Source organism: Zootoca vivipara, chromosome 13 (genome assembly GCF_963506605.1).
Source record: "Zootoca vivipara chromosome 13, rZooViv1.1, whole genome shotgun sequence".
NCBI lineage: Eukaryota > Metazoa > Chordata > Lepidosauria > Squamata > Lacertidae > Zootoca > Zootoca vivipara.
The window spans coordinates 30,266,271-30,285,830 of NC_083288.1; the positions used below are offsets into that span (position 1 = coordinate 30,266,271).

The 19,560-nt window shown below is 42.3% G+C and overlaps 4 protein-coding genes across 4 annotated transcripts; 2 read left to right on the top strand and 2 right to left on the bottom strand.

Annotated features, from left to right (window-relative positions):
* Positions 1-386: 386 nt before the first annotated feature.
* On the top strand, positions 387-1,331 carry LOC118095328 (olfactory receptor 5F1-like). The gene has a single exon (XM_035136496.2). It carries the CDS (start codon positions 387-389, stop codon positions 1,329-1,331), a length of 945 nt encoding a protein of 314 aa, XP_034992387.2.
* A 5,488-nt stretch (positions 1,332-6,819) lies between these two features.
* On the top strand, positions 6,820-7,776 carry LOC118094697 (olfactory receptor 6M1-like). Its single transcript, XM_035135300.2, has one exon. It carries the CDS (start codon positions 6,820-6,822, stop codon positions 7,774-7,776), a length of 957 nt encoding a protein of 318 aa, XP_034991191.2.
* Positions 7,777-9,971: 2,195 nt separating this feature from the next.
* LOC118094696 (olfactory receptor 14A16-like) lies at positions 9,972-10,940 on the bottom strand. Its single transcript, XM_035135299.2, has one exon. The coding sequence runs from the start codon at positions 10,938-10,940 to the stop codon at positions 9,972-9,974; it is 969 nt and encodes a 322-aa protein (XP_034991190.2).
* Positions 10,941-17,568: 6,628 nt separating this feature from the next.
* On the bottom strand, positions 17,569-18,510 carry LOC118094695 (olfactory receptor 14I1-like). Its single transcript, XM_060281193.1, has one exon. The coding sequence runs from the start codon at positions 18,508-18,510 to the stop codon at positions 17,569-17,571; it is 942 nt and encodes a 313-aa protein (XP_060137176.1).
* Between the last annotated feature and the right edge of the window lie 1,050 nt (positions 18,511-19,560).

Below are 19,560 nucleotides of genomic sequence, written 5' to 3' on the forward strand. Positions count from 1 at the left end.
AACCAAAAAAATAAAATAAAAATCCTTCCAGTAGCACTTTAGAGACCAACTAAGTTTGTCATAGGTATGAGCTTTCGTGTGCATGCACACTTCTTCAGATAGAGAGGTTGTTATCCATTCTGCTTTGAAGGGAAATATATCTAGGCCCCACAATCAGTAACTCAGCATGATTGAAAACCATCCATGGAGTTCTTCCCAATAGCCATTTTTATGAAGTGCAATCAGTGCTACCTAACATTTTATCAGTAGCTGTGTCAGACTTTAAAGTCCCATTAAACAGTTGTCAATACTTAACCCCTCTTATTATGTCCCCCTCCCCACTCTCCTGAATGTGCAGCTCTGTACAGTGAAGGAAGCCCTCTGAGGAGTCCTGATGCCTTCTGGAGATGGAAATCCATGGCAAAATGGAAAGGAAAAACCAAACCACTCTGAAAGAATTCATCTTTTTGGGACTGTCAGATGACCCTAAACTCCAGAGCCTCCTCTTTGCTATTGGACTGATGATCTATGTAATCACCTTAACAGGGAATCTAACCATCATTATTTTGATACAGGCCGACCAGCACCTCCACACTCCTATGTACTTCTTGCTGAGCAACCTGTCATTTACAGAGATCTGCTACATCACCACCACCATGCCAAAGATGTTGTGGGACCTTCTGTCCAAGGACAAGACCATCTCCTTTGCAGGCTGTGTGATCCAGATGTACTTTTTTCTAACCACAGCTGCCACGGAAGGTGCCCTCCTTTCTGTCATGGCATATGATCGCTATGCCGCCATCTGCCACCCACTGCGCTACACTTTGCTCATGAGCCAGCCGATCCTCAGGTGGCTTTTGGCTGCTTCATGGACCGTTGGAAATATCAATGCCATTGTCAACACATCTTTTATATTCTCCCTGAACTTCTGTGGCTCCAATGTGATTGTGCATTTCTTTTGTGACATCCCACCTGTCCTGCACCTCTCCTGCTCAGATACCTCCCTTGCTGAGTTGGTGACTTTCATAATCTCTGGCAGCATAATGATAACAACAGTTTCCTTGATTGTACTCTCCTACATCCTCATTGTCTCAGCTGTACTCAAAATTCGTTCAGCACAGGGTAGGATCAAGACATTCTCAACCTGTGCTTCCCATCTTACTGTGGTGAGCATCTTCTACAGCACAGCCATCTTCACCTACATGTCTCCTTCCTCCAGCCGCTCCATGGAACAGGAGCGCTTAATCTCTGTGTTATACACCATAATCACTCCTTTTCTGAATCCTCTGATCTACAGCTTCAAAAACAGGGAAATGCAAGTTGCATTTCTGAATGTTCTTGGAAAGAAATAACACATTGCATTATGAAAGCTCAGATTTTTCTCGCCACAGACAAGTTGGGGATTGTGCTAAATTGTGAAACATCAAATAATCAGTTAATAAGGAAGATTTTCCATCTATTATTTAGCTCACTTTCCAAAGCAAAAAATGCTAAATTCTCCTGAACATACAGTAGTGACTAAAATATTAGTAACACTCCCAAACTGAGATATGCAGATATTGTTAAATATTCAAAGAATGAGTGAAGACAGAGGGAGAGGAGCAAGTTTCAATACTATTATATTCCTGTACTCCCATCTTACCAAAAAGTCAACCATTCCTTGCTGTGGCCAGTAAGGGAAAGATGGAAAAATAAAAATTCAGCCAATAAATAACAAAGACCATCTTAGAGTTATCTTAATAAGGTCTGGAGAGTAGGGGAGTAGACAGCTAAGATCACAATCAGGGCCTATGTATAACTTAAACATGTGATTTAACATCACATGCATCTATCTATATCTGTATCATCCATATCTATATCTTTATCTATCTTTATCCAGATAAGAGTGAAGTAATTTTTTTAATTCTTTTTTCAGATTTCAAAATTTACAAACAATTATCAAACAATGAACATAGAAAGAGAATTCCAAAGGATCTCCTGGACTTCCCTCCTCCCTTTGTGGGTCCTTATATTAACCTTTCCTCCCTCATCTTGTCTATTAATCCAAATCTATTAAATCTCCATTTTAACCAAAATTCAACATTGAACTATAAGTGCTATTTCAATCCTACTAATAATTTGAATTGTTTACAATGGTTTTTAAGGTAAATTATATATTTCCCCCATTCCTTATTAAAAATTTTGTCTTCCTGATTTCTGATTCTTCCGGTCATTTTTGCCATTTTGGAATAGTCCATCAACTTAATCGGCCATTCTTCTCTGGTAGGGTCTTCTTTCCATCTCTGGGTTAGTAACATCCGAGCAGCAGTGGTCCCAGTCTTTTCTGATCCGTTGGAATTTCAGCACCTAGAATTCTGAAAAGAAAAGTTTCCAATTTTTTTAGAAAAAGTTATTTTAAACATTTTTTTCCGCTTCATTATATATCATCTCCCAGAATTATTTTACTACTTTACATGTTACTTTACAAGGGTGAAGTAAATTTTCCCCTTGTGCTTAGCAGAACTTTGAAAGAGCAGCATTCAGAGGAACTGAATGTTCTTGATTCGGCGGTTTTGAGAGTAAGATTTGGTCAGAGAATGTGCCATTGTGCCTTGGGTGAGGTAGAATCCACAGAACACATTTTACTGAGTTGTCCCTTTTATAAAGATTTAAGGCAATATCTTATAACCCCATGTTTATCTCAGTTTAGTTCCCAACTAAGAAAACAGCAGGCAGCATATTTGCTAAACAAGCCCACTGGGAAAATAACCTTCTCGGTGGCTAAATTCATCTTCCTGGTGCTCAAGTGTCGGAAACGTATAATCGAATGCCTTGATGTGGGTTACCTGTAGGAGGTTCAGTAGCACGGTCATACCTCATTTATGTATCCCTCTGATGCCTTCGGTTTTATATTTTTATATTTGTATTGAGAAATGTTTTTTTCTTTCTGACTATCAGTCGAATAAAGTATATTGCATTGCATTCAGAGGAGCAACAAGCAAGTTCATATTAGGCATAGGAACTTGTGACCATGGGTGTTTACAATATTTTTCTAGTGGGGAGCAATTTCTTCCAATTTTCAAATGATGCTCCCATTCCAAGTACCATTCCATGCTGCCTTCAACTCCCCCCACCTTAATATTTTGTATCTGAGTGACCCACTCCAAACATACATTTCAAACATGATGCATTACAAGTGATTCGATTTTTTTACACCCTATTTTGCTATCATGGGAACTCTTATTTTTTTATTTTATTTTTTGCCCACCTGAGCCTTCCTGATAGGATATAGATCATTAATTTAAAAATCAGTAACCACAATCCAAGACAAATGTGACGAAGGCTGTTGATCTCAGTGGGCCTAAGCATGCTTAACTCTGCTTTGGACTGTGGCCACTGAAAAAATAATGGTTGCATCCAGACTAAAGATCCCTCCAGACTGGTCTTTTATTGCAGGTATATTCTGCAACATATTCTTAACACAATAATTGTGCATTAGTGATAGAGCTATTCTGCTTTAGTTGGTTCTGCAATGTTCCCCCGGTACTACCCTATTAAGATTAGTCTCTTTATAGTGATATTTCAGTTGCATAGAATAAATGGGTATGAAGTGCAATAAATACTAGGTGGGACATGGTAGACATGAGGATCTACAACTTCTGTTAAAAGGAGGTCCATGCTGCAGAAATATGTATAAATAAATAAATAGAATCTATCTAACAGGCTTGGTCATTCATTTCTTTAATTCAAATTGTTTTTTACTCTATACCACTAGATAAGAATATTCAGACTTAGGGTCAATCACATCCAACCAGATGCGTTTTATTGATTTGATTTTCTTATATGTAATAAGGTACATTTACATTTATGTAACTAGTTTTTCTCCAGTCATTAGTTTTGGGTTTAGTCAATCAACTAGCTACAAATCCACCTAACAGTTATGAGAAAGTTGCACTTCAAGTCACCACCTTTCTAGGATGTGGTCAAAGCAAGGAGATGTGCAAAACTGAACTTTAGAATGGAAAAGTCGAAAAAATATTTTATGCCTTTTGGATGCCTAAAGGGCTTTACAAATGTTATTCTTTTCCTTCACATTAAGCCCCATTTTACAGCTGTTACAAATCGGAATTGCTCAAGGTCACAGTATGGGCCCTTGACAGTGATGGGTTTGAACCCAAGTCAAAGTCCAACATCCTAACCCTATCCACTTCACCATATCAGATCCAAAATAGCAGCTTGGGGTGTCTGTGTGCTATTGTTGTTGTTTTCCCCCCAGAAAGTTGGGAGATACCTATGTTTAATGAGTCTCAAGTGGGTTCCTCCCATAGGGCCCTGATGTCACTGTACAAGTTTCCTGATCTCCCAACTTTAATTGGAATTGCTTCTGTAAACTAAATGAGGGTACTAACATACCAGGGTGACGGCTGAATAAAATACATAGCACATTAGGTGCATATAGTCCTACATATTTCACAGGATACATATTTGCTCAGGTTGCTTTCAATTAAATGTCCATTTAGCTTCATCACATACAAGCCTGAGTGAGCATGTCATGAGAAGATGGCTGAGGAGATATTGCAACCAGAGACTTCCAATTATTATTGAAGTTAAACAGAGGGAGACTGGTTATTCTGTAAAAAGTTATGTGATCCATCTACATCATTTAGCACAGCAGCTGACCTGCCTGGTTGACTGAAAGTTCCCCAGCAGAGACAAAAAGATGGGATCCATTTCAGGGATAAAAAAATCAGTTGTCCCATGTCTAGTAAAGCATGTAACTACAGAAGCCACAGCAACTGCCTTTGACCTGGGACTCACCATAATGAAGGAAAAGTGTAAGTAGAATAGAAAATGCTACCATGTACACTCAATATGGCATTGGCGAAAATCCTTTGGAAGGCAAAAGGGGCATTGCAGAATTAAGACTTTAATGAGCAAGGATTGTGATATAATGAGGGGAAAACATGACTGTAATGAGTATATGAGTGTTGTAAAAATATGTTAAAAGAAGGAATAAAAATAAGGATGAACTACTAAAGCTAAAGAACAACCACAAATTTATTATGTTCACAAAGTAAAAGGTTATCAGGGGCTACTAGTTGTGACTACTATGATCTAGCTCCAGCGTCAGAGGCTTTTTTTTAGCTGGAACGCACCGGAACTCAGTTCTAGCACCTCTCAGGTGGGTGCCATTGCCACTATAAGAGAACAATGGAGGCATTCATGGTGAGTTCCAGCACCTCTTTTTCTAGAAAAATAGCACTGAGTATGCCTCTGGATAGCAGTTGCTAGGGTTCACAAGCGGAGAGGGCAATGTTGCGCTCAGGTTTTTTTTGTTTTTTTTTGAGAGAGAACATAGTAGAAAAGGATGGTGGACTAGGTGAGGCTTTGGCCTTGGCCTGATTCACCGGGGCTCATCCATTGTTCTTATATTATTCAGAGTGCACTATTAATATATTGTACAAATCTGAAAAATAATAATAACCAATTCTTGAATAAACGTGTGTTTTGTAATAGAAAGCATATCATTGCCCTCTGATTACCTGTGTCTGCAACTATCTATTTAAAAATAATAAAACAATGAGGCATTACTCTATGAAGACTCAATGCACACTTCCAAAAATTAAGAGTACTTTGAAATTTTTTGAGTACAGTACTTATTGTTGGGAGTGTACACATTTACAATGGTACATTTTTCACCCATCAATTTTTCCATCAAAATCAAATACTGACCTTGTTTATCGCACTGCAGTCTGTAACAAGGAGAATAGGGCCATCTACCTTTGGGAGCTAAGCTCAGAAATTCTATCATAGGTAACGGCTGGTGTGCTGATATGTATGAGCAATGGGGTGGGAAGGAAGAGGGCTCTGTTAAAAAGGGGACACTTTGGTTTCATCAAATCAGATAAAAGATCACAATAATGTTTCTGGAGAATGTCCCAACAGACCAACCTGGAGGCCATAATTGGAGTAGATGTAGTAAAATAAACCACTTGAAAACAACTGAAAAGCTTCCCATTTCCATCTATCTCCTGAATGAATATTTCAAGATTTGGAAATGTTTCAGCTGTTCTAGCAACACATGTGTTTAGCAGCCTGACACCACAGACAGTCATTGCTACTGTTCTAAAAGCCAATGTGGTGTCGTAGTTAAAGTGTTGGATCCTTGGACAGCAGGATTAAAATCTCCACTCACCAATGAAGCTGCCTGAGTGACCTTAAACCACCCACAGTCTCTTAACCTCACTTGCCTCACGGGGTTGTTGTGTTGATAAAATGGGAACCATGTATGCCACCTGGAGCTCCCGGGAGGAAAGGTGGGATATAATTGCAGTAAAAATATAAAATATAATGAGTAAAAGGAACATGAATTAAGCTAGTATATTTTGCTGTGGACTTATCATCATTAAACTCTTTTCCCAACTGCAACTCTTTCTTCATGCTACAAAGGAAAACTGAAATTAGGACGTTTATAGCATTACTTATATGTTTAGGAGCATAGGAAGGATGTGAGAAGTTGTCTAATTCTGAGTCAAACCACTAGTTCATCTAGCTCAGTGTTATATACATTTACTGTCAGTGGTTGTCCAGGATATTTTTTGGTGGGAAGTCCTCCTCAACCCTACTTGGTGATGCCAAGGAATGAATTTAGGAGCTTTGGCATGGAAAACAGTTGTCCCACTACTGAGCTCTGGCTTTTCCTATAAACCTAGGTCTTTACCTACAGGAGCTCTTGCCAAAATGAACAAATTAGTCACTAAGGAAACATATCACTGATTTTTCTATAATGACTTTTCTTAATTTATTTTAATTATATACTAAATATTCCACTTTCTTTCAGAAGGAACATATGTTGGTAAGATGACCTTCAGAAACATCTCCAAAACCATTGTCACTGAGGTTGTCCTACTTGGCTTCTCAAATCTCCACCAGTTTCAAAAACCACTCTTCTTCCTCTTCCTTGTCATGTACATACTGACTTTGATTGGGAACACTTTAGTCATCGTCATGATCCATGTGGATCACCGTTTACATACACCAATGTACTATTTACTCAAGAACCTCTCCTGGTTGGAGATCATCATCACCACAACTGTCACTCCGAAGATGCTCACCCTGCTTATCTCAAAGGAAAACACCATATCTTTTGTTGCCTGTGCCTTGCAAGGATATATCTACTTTGTTGCTGGTTCCACTGAAGTCCTCCTTTTGGCTGCTATGTCAGTGGATCGCTATGTGGCTATCTGCAACCCTCTGCGGTATACTGCTATCATGAACTCCCGTGTCTGCATGCTAATGGTCCTGTCTTGTTGGTTGTGCAGCTTCTTTTCCATCTCTGCCTCCATGGTGCTGAAGGCAGGGCTGCCTTTCTGTGGCTCCAATGTTATTGACCACTTTTTCTGTGACAGTGGCCCTCTTTTGGAAATGATCTGTGCTGATGTTCGCTTTCTCCAGATCTTAGATTTGGCAGTTTCCTGCTTCATGCTTCTCAGCTCTGTATCTGTAACAACAATCTCTTATATCTGCATCATTGTCACAGTGATTAGGATACCCTCTGCTAAAGGCAGAAAGAAAGCCTTTAGCACATGCACTTCACATATCACTGTGGCATCACTTTATTATGGCAGCTCCATCTTCATCTATATCAAGCCAGCTGGCAGCTCTTCAATGGAATTCAACAAAATAGCCACAGTATTCAACACAGTAGTGACCCCATTGCTAAACCCTATTATTTACAGCTTCAGGAATAAGACCGTGAAGGAAACACTGAGAGATGCATTGAGAAGACTGCAGGCCATTTTGCAAAGTGAGGCCTGAGATTGTTGAAGCATACTTGGAGAGATGGAATCTTGATTTGTTTTTCCGAATTGCCCCTATATAAAAGAAGAAGACGAAGACAAAGAAGAGGAGGAGGAGGAGGAGGAGGAGGAGGAGGAGGAGGAGGAGGAGGAGGAGGAGGAGGAGTTTGGATTTGATATCCCACTTTATCACTACCCTAAGGAGTCTCAAAGTGGCTAACAATCTCCTTTCTCTTCCTCCCCCACAACAAACACTCTATGAAGTGAGGCTGAGAGACTTCAGAAAAATGTGACTAGCCCAAGGTCATCCAGCAGCTGCATGTTGAGGAGCGGAGATGCGAACCCAGTTCACCAGATTACGAGTCCACCGCTCTTAACCACTACACCACACTGGCTCCTACATGGGGAGAAAAAGAGAGAGAGAGGTAGAGATGTTCTGCTTGTCTCCCACTTCCAAACAAAGTATGCAGCAGACAGGAGAGGCATATAATGGGTATGGGAATGAACAAAGGTTGAGTGGAAATAAAGAGGTCATTAATTAAATTAGTTTTCCTCATTATATTTCAGAAAGCAAAACCTGTTTTGGAGTGACATTGTGTGGGAACCCTGAACTCTTGCCTGATATCACATTGAGGTTCTATATCTACGTTTTATGCAAGGAGCATATGTGAATCTATACCTGACAGTCCCTTTACACATAAAAGGAATATGCCTAATTACAAATGTGTCAGGAAAAAGCAAATCTGTCTGTTTTTAGAGACTTCACGGAAGAATATAGACCCTTATGTGTTCTGCAAAAGGTTGAGGAATGACCCATCAGGTAAGACATTAAGCAAGTTGCAGTCAAAATCTTCTGCCACCACCACAAAGGAAGGGGGGACATTGGATGAGGATGTGCCTGGTGCCCATCGCAGGGGCCATGCCCTCTGCACCAGCCCCTGAGGACTCTGGGGCAGCTTGTGCCTGAGTTTCCTGCCAGCTCACTGCCTGCTTAGTGCCTGTAGTCATGTGCAACTTATAGGGTGCTTTCAATAAACTATCTTTAGGATTCCTCTGTGTATGCTGTGCAATCTTTTGGAGTGGGATTGCAATGCTGGCTAAGGTGGGTGTTTGGGGTCTGTGCAATGGGTGCCGTGTGGGTGCAATGTGGGTGTTCTGGTGTGCTCCTGTGTGCTTGCTTACCTAGCCACACTGTCACATGCTATTGGTGCACATACCTGTGTGATAAGAAGAGCATGCGCTGATGTATGGCACACACGTTGTGCTGATTGCCTGCCCAAATGAGCACTGCTAGAGACTCTGTGCACAGTTTGTTTGTATTCCTCTGCTGGCAATTATGAGCCATTTCCAGTGAGCTATCTGTACAGTTCATACACACCTGGTCAGGGGACTTGGAAACTCTCCTTGTGTGTGTCACAGGTGCACCCCATTCCATGGTAGGCAATCCCAGATGAGCTGGCTCTCTGTGTTGTGGTACTTTCTTTTTGCTCGACTGGGCTAGTGCTGGACATTTACAGGGTGTGAATCCAGCATACTTTATACTGGCTTAAGTTCCACCAGCTTGCTGTGTTCAAGAATGCTCAGTACGTCTCATGTGCCACATACGTGACAAATAATAATGTATGGAATGAATAACAAACAACATTCACTGAGAAATATCCACTATCACACTGCACAAAACAAAAGAAATTGAAGCAAGGGCTCATCCACACATCTGCTTGTCACCTGCCTCTGAGTGGTTTTCCACTTGTCTCACACTTTCAAGGCATAGGTCCAAGCAATTTTGCCATGGCCTGCTGCTTTCCCCCAGAAAACCCTCTCTTTAGCAATAGACAAGAACAAACAGCCATCTGCAGAATACACAGTTTGTTTGTTCCAAATCAGCTCTAAAGATTGGATTTTGCTGGGAGAATGTGGCAGGGGAAACAAAGGTGTGGTTGAGCCCTGAAAGTATGTGCCTGTGCCGATGAAGGGAGGAAAAATATTCTGAAAACAAACAAACAAACAAACTCTTATTTATTTGTTATGTCTGTAATCTAACTTTCCACCAAATATAAATCAAGTACATGTCGTCAATAATGCAAATACAATAAAAATATTGGCTGAACAGTAATAAAATACAAATTACAGGAAAAAGCTATGTAAGGTGAGCTCAGTACTTTTTTTTTTTTTTAAAAAAGCTGCATCTCAAGAATAGATGAAACAAAAACAGGCTTATAGGTGAATGGGAGGCCTCATTTTATTATTCCTACCAAAAATAAAACCCAGCAACTTCCACAAGGCAGTTTTGACATCTTTGTTCCTCATGCTGTAGATTATTGGGTTCATCAGTGGAGGCACCACAGTATATAACACAGCAAGCACTTCATCCAGATGGTATGAAGAATTAGAGGTTGGCATTAAGTAGGTGAAGACAGAAGTGATGAATAATATGGAGACAACTGTGATGTGTGGAATGCAAGTGGAGAAGGCTTTCTGCCTGTTTGCCATAGACGGCATTCTCAACACTGCAGTAAAGATCTGCACATAGGACATGACAATGAATGAAAAGCAACCAAGACTTAACACCGCAGTAAATAGTAGAGCCCACATTTCACTGAGGTATGAATCAGAGCAAGAGATTTTCACCAGGTGTGGGACTTCACAGAAGAACTGATGAATGACATTGGAGCAGAAGGGAAGTGAAAAGACAGTGCCAGTGTGCAAAGCAGCATTGAACAAACCAAACATCCATGCTCCACCTGCCATTTGAATGCAGCTACTCCATTTCAACATAGACGCATAGTGCAAAGGGTGACAGATAGCTACATATCGGTCATAAGCCATGACAGTGAGGAGGAAGAAGTCTGATGATGCAAAAAGGATGAAGAGAAATGTTTGAGTAACACACTGTAAATATGAAATCAGTCTTATGTTCATGAGAGAATTTGCCATGGATTTGGGAATGATGACGGAGATTGAGCCAACATCAAGGATTGAGAGATTGACAAGAAAGAAATACATTGGGGTGTGCAGATGACTGTTGACAGCAACCAGGGTAATGATCAGAAGATTTCCCACCAGGGCAGTCAGGTACATTGCGAAGAAGATCACAAAGTGTAAAATCTGCAGTTCTCGACCCTCAGAAAATCCTAGAAATATGAAATTTTCAATTATTGTTATGTTGAGAATGGCATCAATCATATTTTGACTGTTGGAAGAAGAGAAAAAGTTTTGATTAATTCATTTGCACATAGAAAAAGGTGCCTTTGTTATAAATTCCGAAATGTCTCTCTGTAATTTGCTACTTCCCCAACCCCAACCCCATTTCCTGATTGTAGTTTGTTTGTTTTTGTTCATTTGCTTGTATTTTGCACCAGCAGAAAGGCACTTCTAACAAACAGCACCCTCAGATTCTAGCGATTCCTCCAAACAGTTGTAGCACGCTTGTTCCCCAAGCCCATCCAATATCATTCCTTAACTGTCCTTCATCCTTAGATGTCAGGGGTTTGTCATGGGGAGAAGAAGCCCCACTATGTAACCAGTGTTTCATTCCCAATTCTCTGGGTCAAAAATTTATTCTTTAAGGCAAAACTCACAGTCCAGATTTGTATAATTCCAACTCTGTGTTCTGGTGCTCAGAAAATAGCCAAAATGTGTGTGTTGCATCTCGATTCCTGAGGCTAAGCAGGTTTGGTCATGAATGTTACCAGGATGGAAGAGTGCCAAGGAACCATAACCACTCTGAGATCTTTGGGGGTAAATCTGGGGCATACAGGTCAGAAATAAAATTATAATGCCTTGGATCCTATGATAACTTCATTTTGCCAGAGGAATTTTCCCATCCCTGCCTCTCCCCAGCAGCCATTGATTTGTTAGCAGCCTTCTCCTCAAACTTCCAGAGAGGCTTTTCAGAGGTTGCAAGTGTATACATTGGGGAGGATAGAAGGATAGATGCTTCTTCTCTGAACTTCAGATCATTTATCCATCTCAGAAGAAATAGATTGAAAATAAGAGAAGGTGCATGATTAAGCCACTATTCTAGTGGGATAGAGCTGAATTGGGGACAATGAACATACAGTATGAATGAGGGGATAATCACCTCTAAAAAGAAAACAACAACATAATAGCAATGATATATACTTTATTTTAAAAAGGTGGGGAAAAGCAAAAAAAGGAATGGAATTAAGTGGATAGAATTAAAGGAATATTGAGAAAGGAGATCTGAGGACAAAAGATTGAAGGACACAGATAAAATGGGTACTGTATTTTTCTATATATTTCTTTGGCAATTCTGCTTCAAATGCTTTATCAGCAAAACAGTTTCTATTTACCTTGGTTGGTCTAGGTGTCTCTCCCTTTTTCTGACTCTCCCTTTTAGTCTTTCACTCAGTAAAGTGTGAGCAAATCAGGTGTATATTTTCCATAGTTCTTTCACAATTGCAAGTGGCTCCTCACTTTTTCTTCTGTCAGATCACAGCAGCTCATCTTGGGTTGACAGGTGTGTCTTGGAGAAAGAACTTGTTTCATTTAACAGCAGTAAAAGAGGCAGGCTCATGTGATGTCCCCTATCTACCTGAATTATGTTGTTGTCTAAAGTTTTACTCCCTGTTTCCCTGAATAGCTCAGCATTAATGGCACAGAGTGGCTACATTGCTGATTTTTCTGACTACAGCAGCCTACTTTCAAAGTTTGCAATCTAAGGCTATGTTGCATTGCATTTTCCAGTTGTCAATATTCAGTGAGACCCAGAGAGCTCCTCTTTGAATTTCTAAACATCCCCACATGGAATAGGGAAGCAATGTTTAAGTCACCCACCCAAGGGAACAAATGTAATAGTTGAATTGTAGCAGAGGCTGATGCAATGCCAGCTCTTTAGCATTATTCTAAGGAATGGAAGATTTTTCTTCATCATTAGGTAAATTGTTGTACACCCACAAAGAATCAAAGATACTATGGAACACCAAGAAAATTTTAATAACCAATTAGTTTCAATACCCACACACATGCATTAAAGTAACTTGGGGTAATAGCATCAGAAATATCCTTCCCCTCAAGAGAATATAAGAGCAAAAGAAGATTTTATGTGGATGCAACCAAAGGTCTATTTAGGCCAGCTTCCAATTTTCCATACCAGACAACCAGATGTTTTTGGAAACCCATAAGCAGAACTCATTCATACAACTGGTACAGTGGTACCTCGCAAGACGAAATCAATTCGTTCCACGAGTCATTTTGTATTGCAAAAAATTTGTCTTGTGAAGCACAGTTTCCCATAGGAATGCATTGAAATTTAATTAATGCATTCCTATGGGCAAAAAAAGCTCTCCTTTCAATGAAATGGCGCCATAGCAAAGCAGCTTAAGGCACAATCCAGCACTCACAAACCCCGACTCACCCGCCGAGCCCAGGAGCAGCCACAGCAGCAGCATTGCCCCCAAGCGCCACGGCCGCTCGGGAAGTTTTAAGGCTCTGGGGAGGGAGAAGCAGGAGGAGGGCCAGGGAGAGGCTCCCTCCCTCCTTCCCCAGCAGCCGGACCCTCGCGCCCAACCAGACAGACAGCCCGTTCACGTGCAGGCAGGCAGGCTGTCTGGTTGGCCTCTCCCGTTCGCGCTCTCCCGTTCGGCGCAGCTTTCCTGTGAAACCAGCCAAGAAAGGGCTCCACTCCCTCTGCACGGCGGCTTAAGGCGAGAGTGAGGGGGGGATCTGGCTGCTGCTCGGCTGCCAGCGGCCGTTTCGGTGAGGCGCTGCCAATCGCCATGTCCCTCCGGAAGCTGGGTGATGACGGCGGCGTAAGCGCAAGGCGGGCGGGCTCCCCGGAGGAGGCTCGGTCTCCTTAATGGGCCATCCCTGGACTTTCTCCTCCTCGCTGCGCCCCTGCCCTGCTTCGTCTTGCGAGGAAACGTCATCTTGCAAGTCTGCCAAAAAATCACAAAACGTTTTCGTCTTGCGATTTTTTCGTTGCATGAGGCATCCGTCTAGCGAGGTACCATTGTACTTGAAGGTATCTGAACTTGCAAGTTGTGTATGGACATCATTACTAGTCACTATTGAGAGATCATTCCTTCTCTGAATTGCCTAATCATTTATAAAACTGTGTTAAATTCACCATATCTCATGACAACTAAATCTGCACATTATTATGTTTAGATATAGTAGCAAGGAGGGTTACATCTGTCGGCAATGCTCTTGGTCCCCCCAGGACCTCTGAGCATCTCCTGGTAGGCACCTCTCTGGAATAGCATGTCCCTTCACTCCAGAGTGCCTCTCTGTGACACTTTCCATATTAAAAGTGCACACAAGTCTTCTAGCATCACACAGCAAGAAGAAAGAAGCATCCGTAGATCTAAACTACGTTTTATTTACATTCTATAACAGACAATCCATAATCACGTCTGTGTTCTTCAAGCTCTGGCAGAACAGCTATTGCAGACTGTAAAAATGAAAGTACAGTACAATAATACGATCAGACGGAAGAGATAAGACAGTCTTCCATTCCCACACTCTGCTCAGACATCTCATGTGGGGAGGCGTTGCCAGGGGATCGGCAAGGTAGGGGGAGGGACCACAATGGAAGGTGAATCTTACCTGCGAAACGTCAGTTGGCTCCAGAGCTTCTCCCACCCTGCCCTCCCTCAGTTAAGCCTTCTTTTGCAGATTAACCTCTTCTCCACAGGTACGCGGGCGCTGCTATGTCATGGTCACTGTTGAAGGGCCGGAAAGGAATTTTCCTGCATTGGCAGGTTTTGCCTTCCCCATAGCAAAATGTCACAATTTTGGCAGTTTCTGGCCTTGGGTGGAATCCTTTAATCTATCTTTTGAAATGAGGGAGGGAGATGGCAGCACATTGAATCTAGCGAGGGTAAACGACCACACACACACCCAGATTCCTTTAATAGAATACCCTTAAAAGAGGAGGGGCAAGTGATGGTCACAACCTCCCCTCCCATAAGCCAAGATTCTCCAATGCCTAACCGCCAGCCAAGCTAAAACGGCTTGCCGCCAATACCCTCACACCTGCAACCAACACCTAATGCCCTCAATGACATCGGCCAACTAAACATCATTTCCACGATCAGAAAGATGAACGCCATCATCACAGAACAAGGCCTCATTGCTGAACACAATAGTGGGGCCCTTCAGCATCTGCACTTTCAGTGCCACCGCTTGATTCACAAGTTTCCTGGCCTTGTTAATTGCGGCTGGGTGGAGGCTGTTACACCACACATGCCTCTCTAGTAGAAGCGACCAAATCAAAGTCATGTTGGGATATGATGCAGCCAACCCATCAAAGTCCCTTTTTATGTTCCACGTCAAGTCCAAGCCTAAAGGCCAAGTCATTCTCCCCCAGCTGCACTATCAGAGCGTTGGGAGGGCCAAGCAAAGCAGCTCTGGCTTTTATGATTGGCAAAAACTTTCCCCATCGCATTCCATGCTTTGAGATCCAGGAAACTCTGACGTTTTGGGGCAATCCAAACCTGCACCCCAAACTGCTGTCAATTGCACACACAGAGGCCCAGGGGACAATGCTGTGACCCTAGATGCAAATATGAGTCCCAATAGCACCTGAGAGTAAAGAAGTGACAACGTGTGGTTAGAAGTGACAATGGCCAGTTACAAATTCTTGTGAATATACTCCATGTAAGCATCCTATTAAATAGTGGGTCGACAACACAACAATTCTTCAAGAAGCTCTTTATTCGGAAGCCAGAACAGAACAGAACTGCATTGCCGAGCTGGCCTGCTTTTATGGAGGTTGGCTCAAACAATGTATCAAACATAATTCAAAGTTCCCTCCTAAAGTTCCCTCCTAAAACAACTGTCAAGGACCTGAGGGAAAACTATATACACTAATATATAACACATCTGATCTCCAATGACCCATGTCTTTGATTCTGTCCATTGGCAGACCCAGATGAGCAGCCACCACGGCGGCTCCAATCCTAAAGGAGTGTGCAGCATATTCACTAGCCGGGAGTCCACAGGCTTCAATGGCCTTACGCATCACACATGTAAACTGATGCCAGGCAAGGCGGGATCCATCCTGATGTATCAGGAATGGGCCTGGACCAGGGGGCCTTAGGTGAAGGTATCTCCTGGTATCTTTAACAGGACAAGGACCCTTCTGCTCCGATGCTGAGAATCTGATAAGGGCACCTTTCCCACTCTGGTCAGTTTTGATAGATGAATGCAGACCACTAACTCTGTGCTGGACAGATTTATGTCTTCCAAACATAGCACCCTGGAGGCGCAACCTGGCTCCCTCTCATTGACAACCTCGTCCACCCTTAGGGCGTCAAAGAAAGCAATAGCATAAGCAGCAGAGAATAAGCAAGATTCATATTTTGACTAGCAAATTACTCTTAACCTCCTGTGTATTTGATAAAGAAAGTTGGACGTGATAGGCCTTCTACCCTCTCTGCTTGGTGGTTGAAAGCTGTGCCACCCCTCAATTGCCCTACGGACGACAAATTCTGCGTAGGGATCCATGGAATAAATGGATTTACTAAAAAAAAGAAAAGAAAATAGCAGCTGACTGGATGTTTAAAGTCTGAGCTGCACACCCCAGGTAGCAGGCAGAAGGCTGACTCGATGTCACACCTGGCAAACAGTGCCCCCTGACCAAAGGTCCGAATGAGCTTTATGGCATGATCAAAGGAGGCATACTTCACCGAGCAAAGCTCGGATGGAATAGCATTATTAACTGAGCTCCCTTTGGGACATGACAAATTGTGAATCTTGCAATATTCACCTGCGCCTTTTTAGGCACAATACCCAATGGGGAAATGTGTAAACCGCGGATGGGGTGAATGTAAAGTGGCCAGTCACCCGACCAGCTGCAATTCCCTTGGCTATTTTCTTTTTAGCAACATCTGGCTTTCCCTCACAGATTTTTTGTTGGGTGGGTCCGTGGAGTTAGGAGGGAATGATACTGGGATCCTAAAGTCCTGGGAGAAGCCCATCCCCCCAAAAAAAGTTTTAGCTGCCTCCTTGTTTGGATATTGTTCTAGGAGGAGCTTCAGGAACAAGAAGGGAGAGCTCCTGTGCGGCTGTTTAAATGAGCCAAGCCATGCCCCCCAGCTGACCAGATTGAACGGCTGTAGGCATGATGCGGCCGGGACTCCCCTATGGCGTGGGGAAAATGCCACAGCCCCACTGTACACAGGGAGAGCACCTGACCTACTCGCAACACTGCCCCCCTAAGAAGGGGAAACAGCCTTAGCCCAAAGGTGAAAAATCCCCAGTTAATCCATTCAGACTACCTTTCTTTACCTCCTTTCCAGATGGCTTCAACTTTTAATGTTTGCTTGCTTGTTTGCTTGCTTGAAGTATTTAAAATTTCAGAATGAACCTGTTGCGTGTCTGCCCACTTACTGTAGTAGGTGACATTTGGTGGAAGTAATATGCCTTCTACAGATGTCTCAGGCAGAAATTCACGATATACATCTGTAGCAAGGGATTGGGATATCCAGGCACGTATTTTTGCCTGGATATTTTCCACAGCTGTGGCTGTGGCAGGGAAGCAGAGTGCCTTCAACAGATGTATTCAGGCAAAAATTCATCATGGCTACATGAACCATGTGACTGAGAAAGCTGTTGCACCTGTTGATTATTTTTTTCTGGATACATGCCTCCTCCCGCATCCCAAAATCCAGGGCTAAGTATGGATGCAGGGAGCCAAGTTTGTAAGCAAGCATAATAGGCAACCCTTGGCAAAGTATTCCCTGTTTAAATAATGTGAACAGTAACATTCCTTTTGATATTTTAAGCAGGTGAAGAAATGGCAAACACCTCAGATCACATTTGGAGGGGGCTGGTGGTTGTTTTTAAACTATGAAACTGATTTATTGTTTGGAAGCTTCTGGTAAAACAGCTTCCACAGGGCAGTTTTGACATCCTTATTCCTCATGCTGTAAATTACCGGGTTCATCATTGGAGGAACCACTGAGTATATCACAGCAAGCACTTCATCCAGATTATATGAAGGGCTGGAGGGTGGCATAACATAGGAGAAGATACCTGTACTAAGTAAGAGAGAAACAACAGTGAGGTGGGGGATGCAAGTAGAGAAGGCTTTCTGCCTGCTTGCCTTGGAGGACATTCTCAGCACTGTGGTAAAGATCTGAACATAGGATGTGACAATGAGCACAAAGCAGCCAAGACCTAAGGCTGAACTAAAGAGAAGGGCCCACATTTCACTGAAGTGCGGATCAGAGCAGGATATCTTCATCAGGTGTGGGATTTCACAAAAGAACTGAGAGATGATGTTGGAGCAGAAGGGCAGTGAAAAAATGGTACCTGTGTGCAGAGCAGCATTAAGGAAGCCTGCTGCCCATGCCCCACCTGCCAGCTGAATACACCTTCCCCACTTCATCACAGAGGTATAGTGCAGTGGGTGGCAGATGGCCACATACCGGTCATAGGCCATGACAGTGAGGAGGAAAATGTCTGATGACATGAAGAAGAGAAAGAAAAGCATTTGTGCCACACATTCAGAATATGAAATATGTGTTGTGTTCATCAGGGCATTAGCTATTGATCTGGGAATGGTGACACTCGTGGATCCAAGGTCAACAACTGATAAGTTGACGAGGAAAAAATACATTGGGGTCTGAAGGTGGGTAGTTCTAGCTACCAGGATGATGATGAGGAAGTTTCCAATGAGAATCACCATGTACATTGCTGTGAAGACTGCAAGGTGTAGGATCTGGAGTTCCCTTTGGTCTGAAAATCCCAGAAGCAGGAAATATCTTATGATGGTTACATTAGACATGTCTTCTCAGTCTGTTCGGGGAATAAGAGAGACCATTATAAAAATGTTGCTTGTGCAAGAATATGGTTCCATCCAGTATCTAGCAATGGCCAACTCAATACCTATTGGATGTCCACAAGCAGGTCAAAAGCACAATGACATTCTACCACTCATGTTCTTCCACAACTGACATTCAGAGACACATATCTTCCAACATTTCCCACTGAAAATAGTGACTTCTATTATTATTATTATTATTATTATTATTATTATTATTATTATTATTATTATATTTGTTATGTATACTTGCCCATCTGACTGGGGTGCCCCAACAACTCTGGGCAGCTTCCCACATATATAAAAACATAATAAACCAGTAAACATAACAATAACTCCCCTATACAGGGCTGCCTCCAGATCTCTTCTAAAGGTTGTATAGTTCATTATCTCCATGATTTGGTGGTCACATAACTCCATACCCCCCCCCCAACATTTCTCCAATGAATATAGGGACATCCTAAGGAAAAACAGAACATTTCAGGATCAAATCAGAAACTGGGACAGCTTCTCTAAATCCAGGACTGTCCCTGGAAAATATGGACACTTGAAGGGTCTAGAGAGATATTCTAACTTAGTGATATTTATAGGGACAACTGTAAGGTAGAGGTTGCGGCATGCTCACCATTTGTGTAAAAACAAAAACCCCTATGCAGAACAGAACAGCTAAATAGCAAACAGTTCGACCCTCAATTTTCACATACCGCCTCTTCCTGAAATCTCCACTTTGTGTAGAGCAGTTTGAAAACCCTCACCACATCTACTCAGAAGTAAGACAATTGGGCTTATTCCCTGGTAAGTGGGGTTACTTCCTGAAAGCTAGGAATGGTTTGCTTTGCATTCAGAAGCAGTAGAGATCTGACTGCTAGAATGAAAGAAGAGGCAAAGGAATGAAACAAAGGAGCTTGATGCATTTCTCATCTGCATCAAGCTCCTTTCTGGCAGAGGAGAGATATTATGCTGAGCTGCAAGCATCACTGCTCTGATCCAGCATCATTGTTCATATGCACCCAC

What these genes read in the sequence shown, in the direction of transcription:
- LOC118095328 (XM_035136496.2), top strand. Translation starts at nt 387, where the DNA reads ATGGAAATCCATGGCAAAATGGAAAGGAAAAACCAAACCACTCTGAAA.
- LOC118094697 (XM_035135300.2), top strand. Translation starts at nt 6,820, where the DNA reads ATGACCTTCAGAAACATCTCCAAAACCATTGTCACTGAGGTTGTCCTA.
- LOC118094696 (XM_035135299.2), bottom strand. Translation starts at nt 10,940, where the DNA reads ATGATTGATGCCATTCTCAACATAACAATAATTGAAAATTTCATATTT.
- LOC118094695 (XM_060281193.1), bottom strand. Translation starts at nt 18,510, where the DNA reads ATGTCTAATGTAACCATCATAAGATATTTCCTGCTTCTGGGATTTTCA.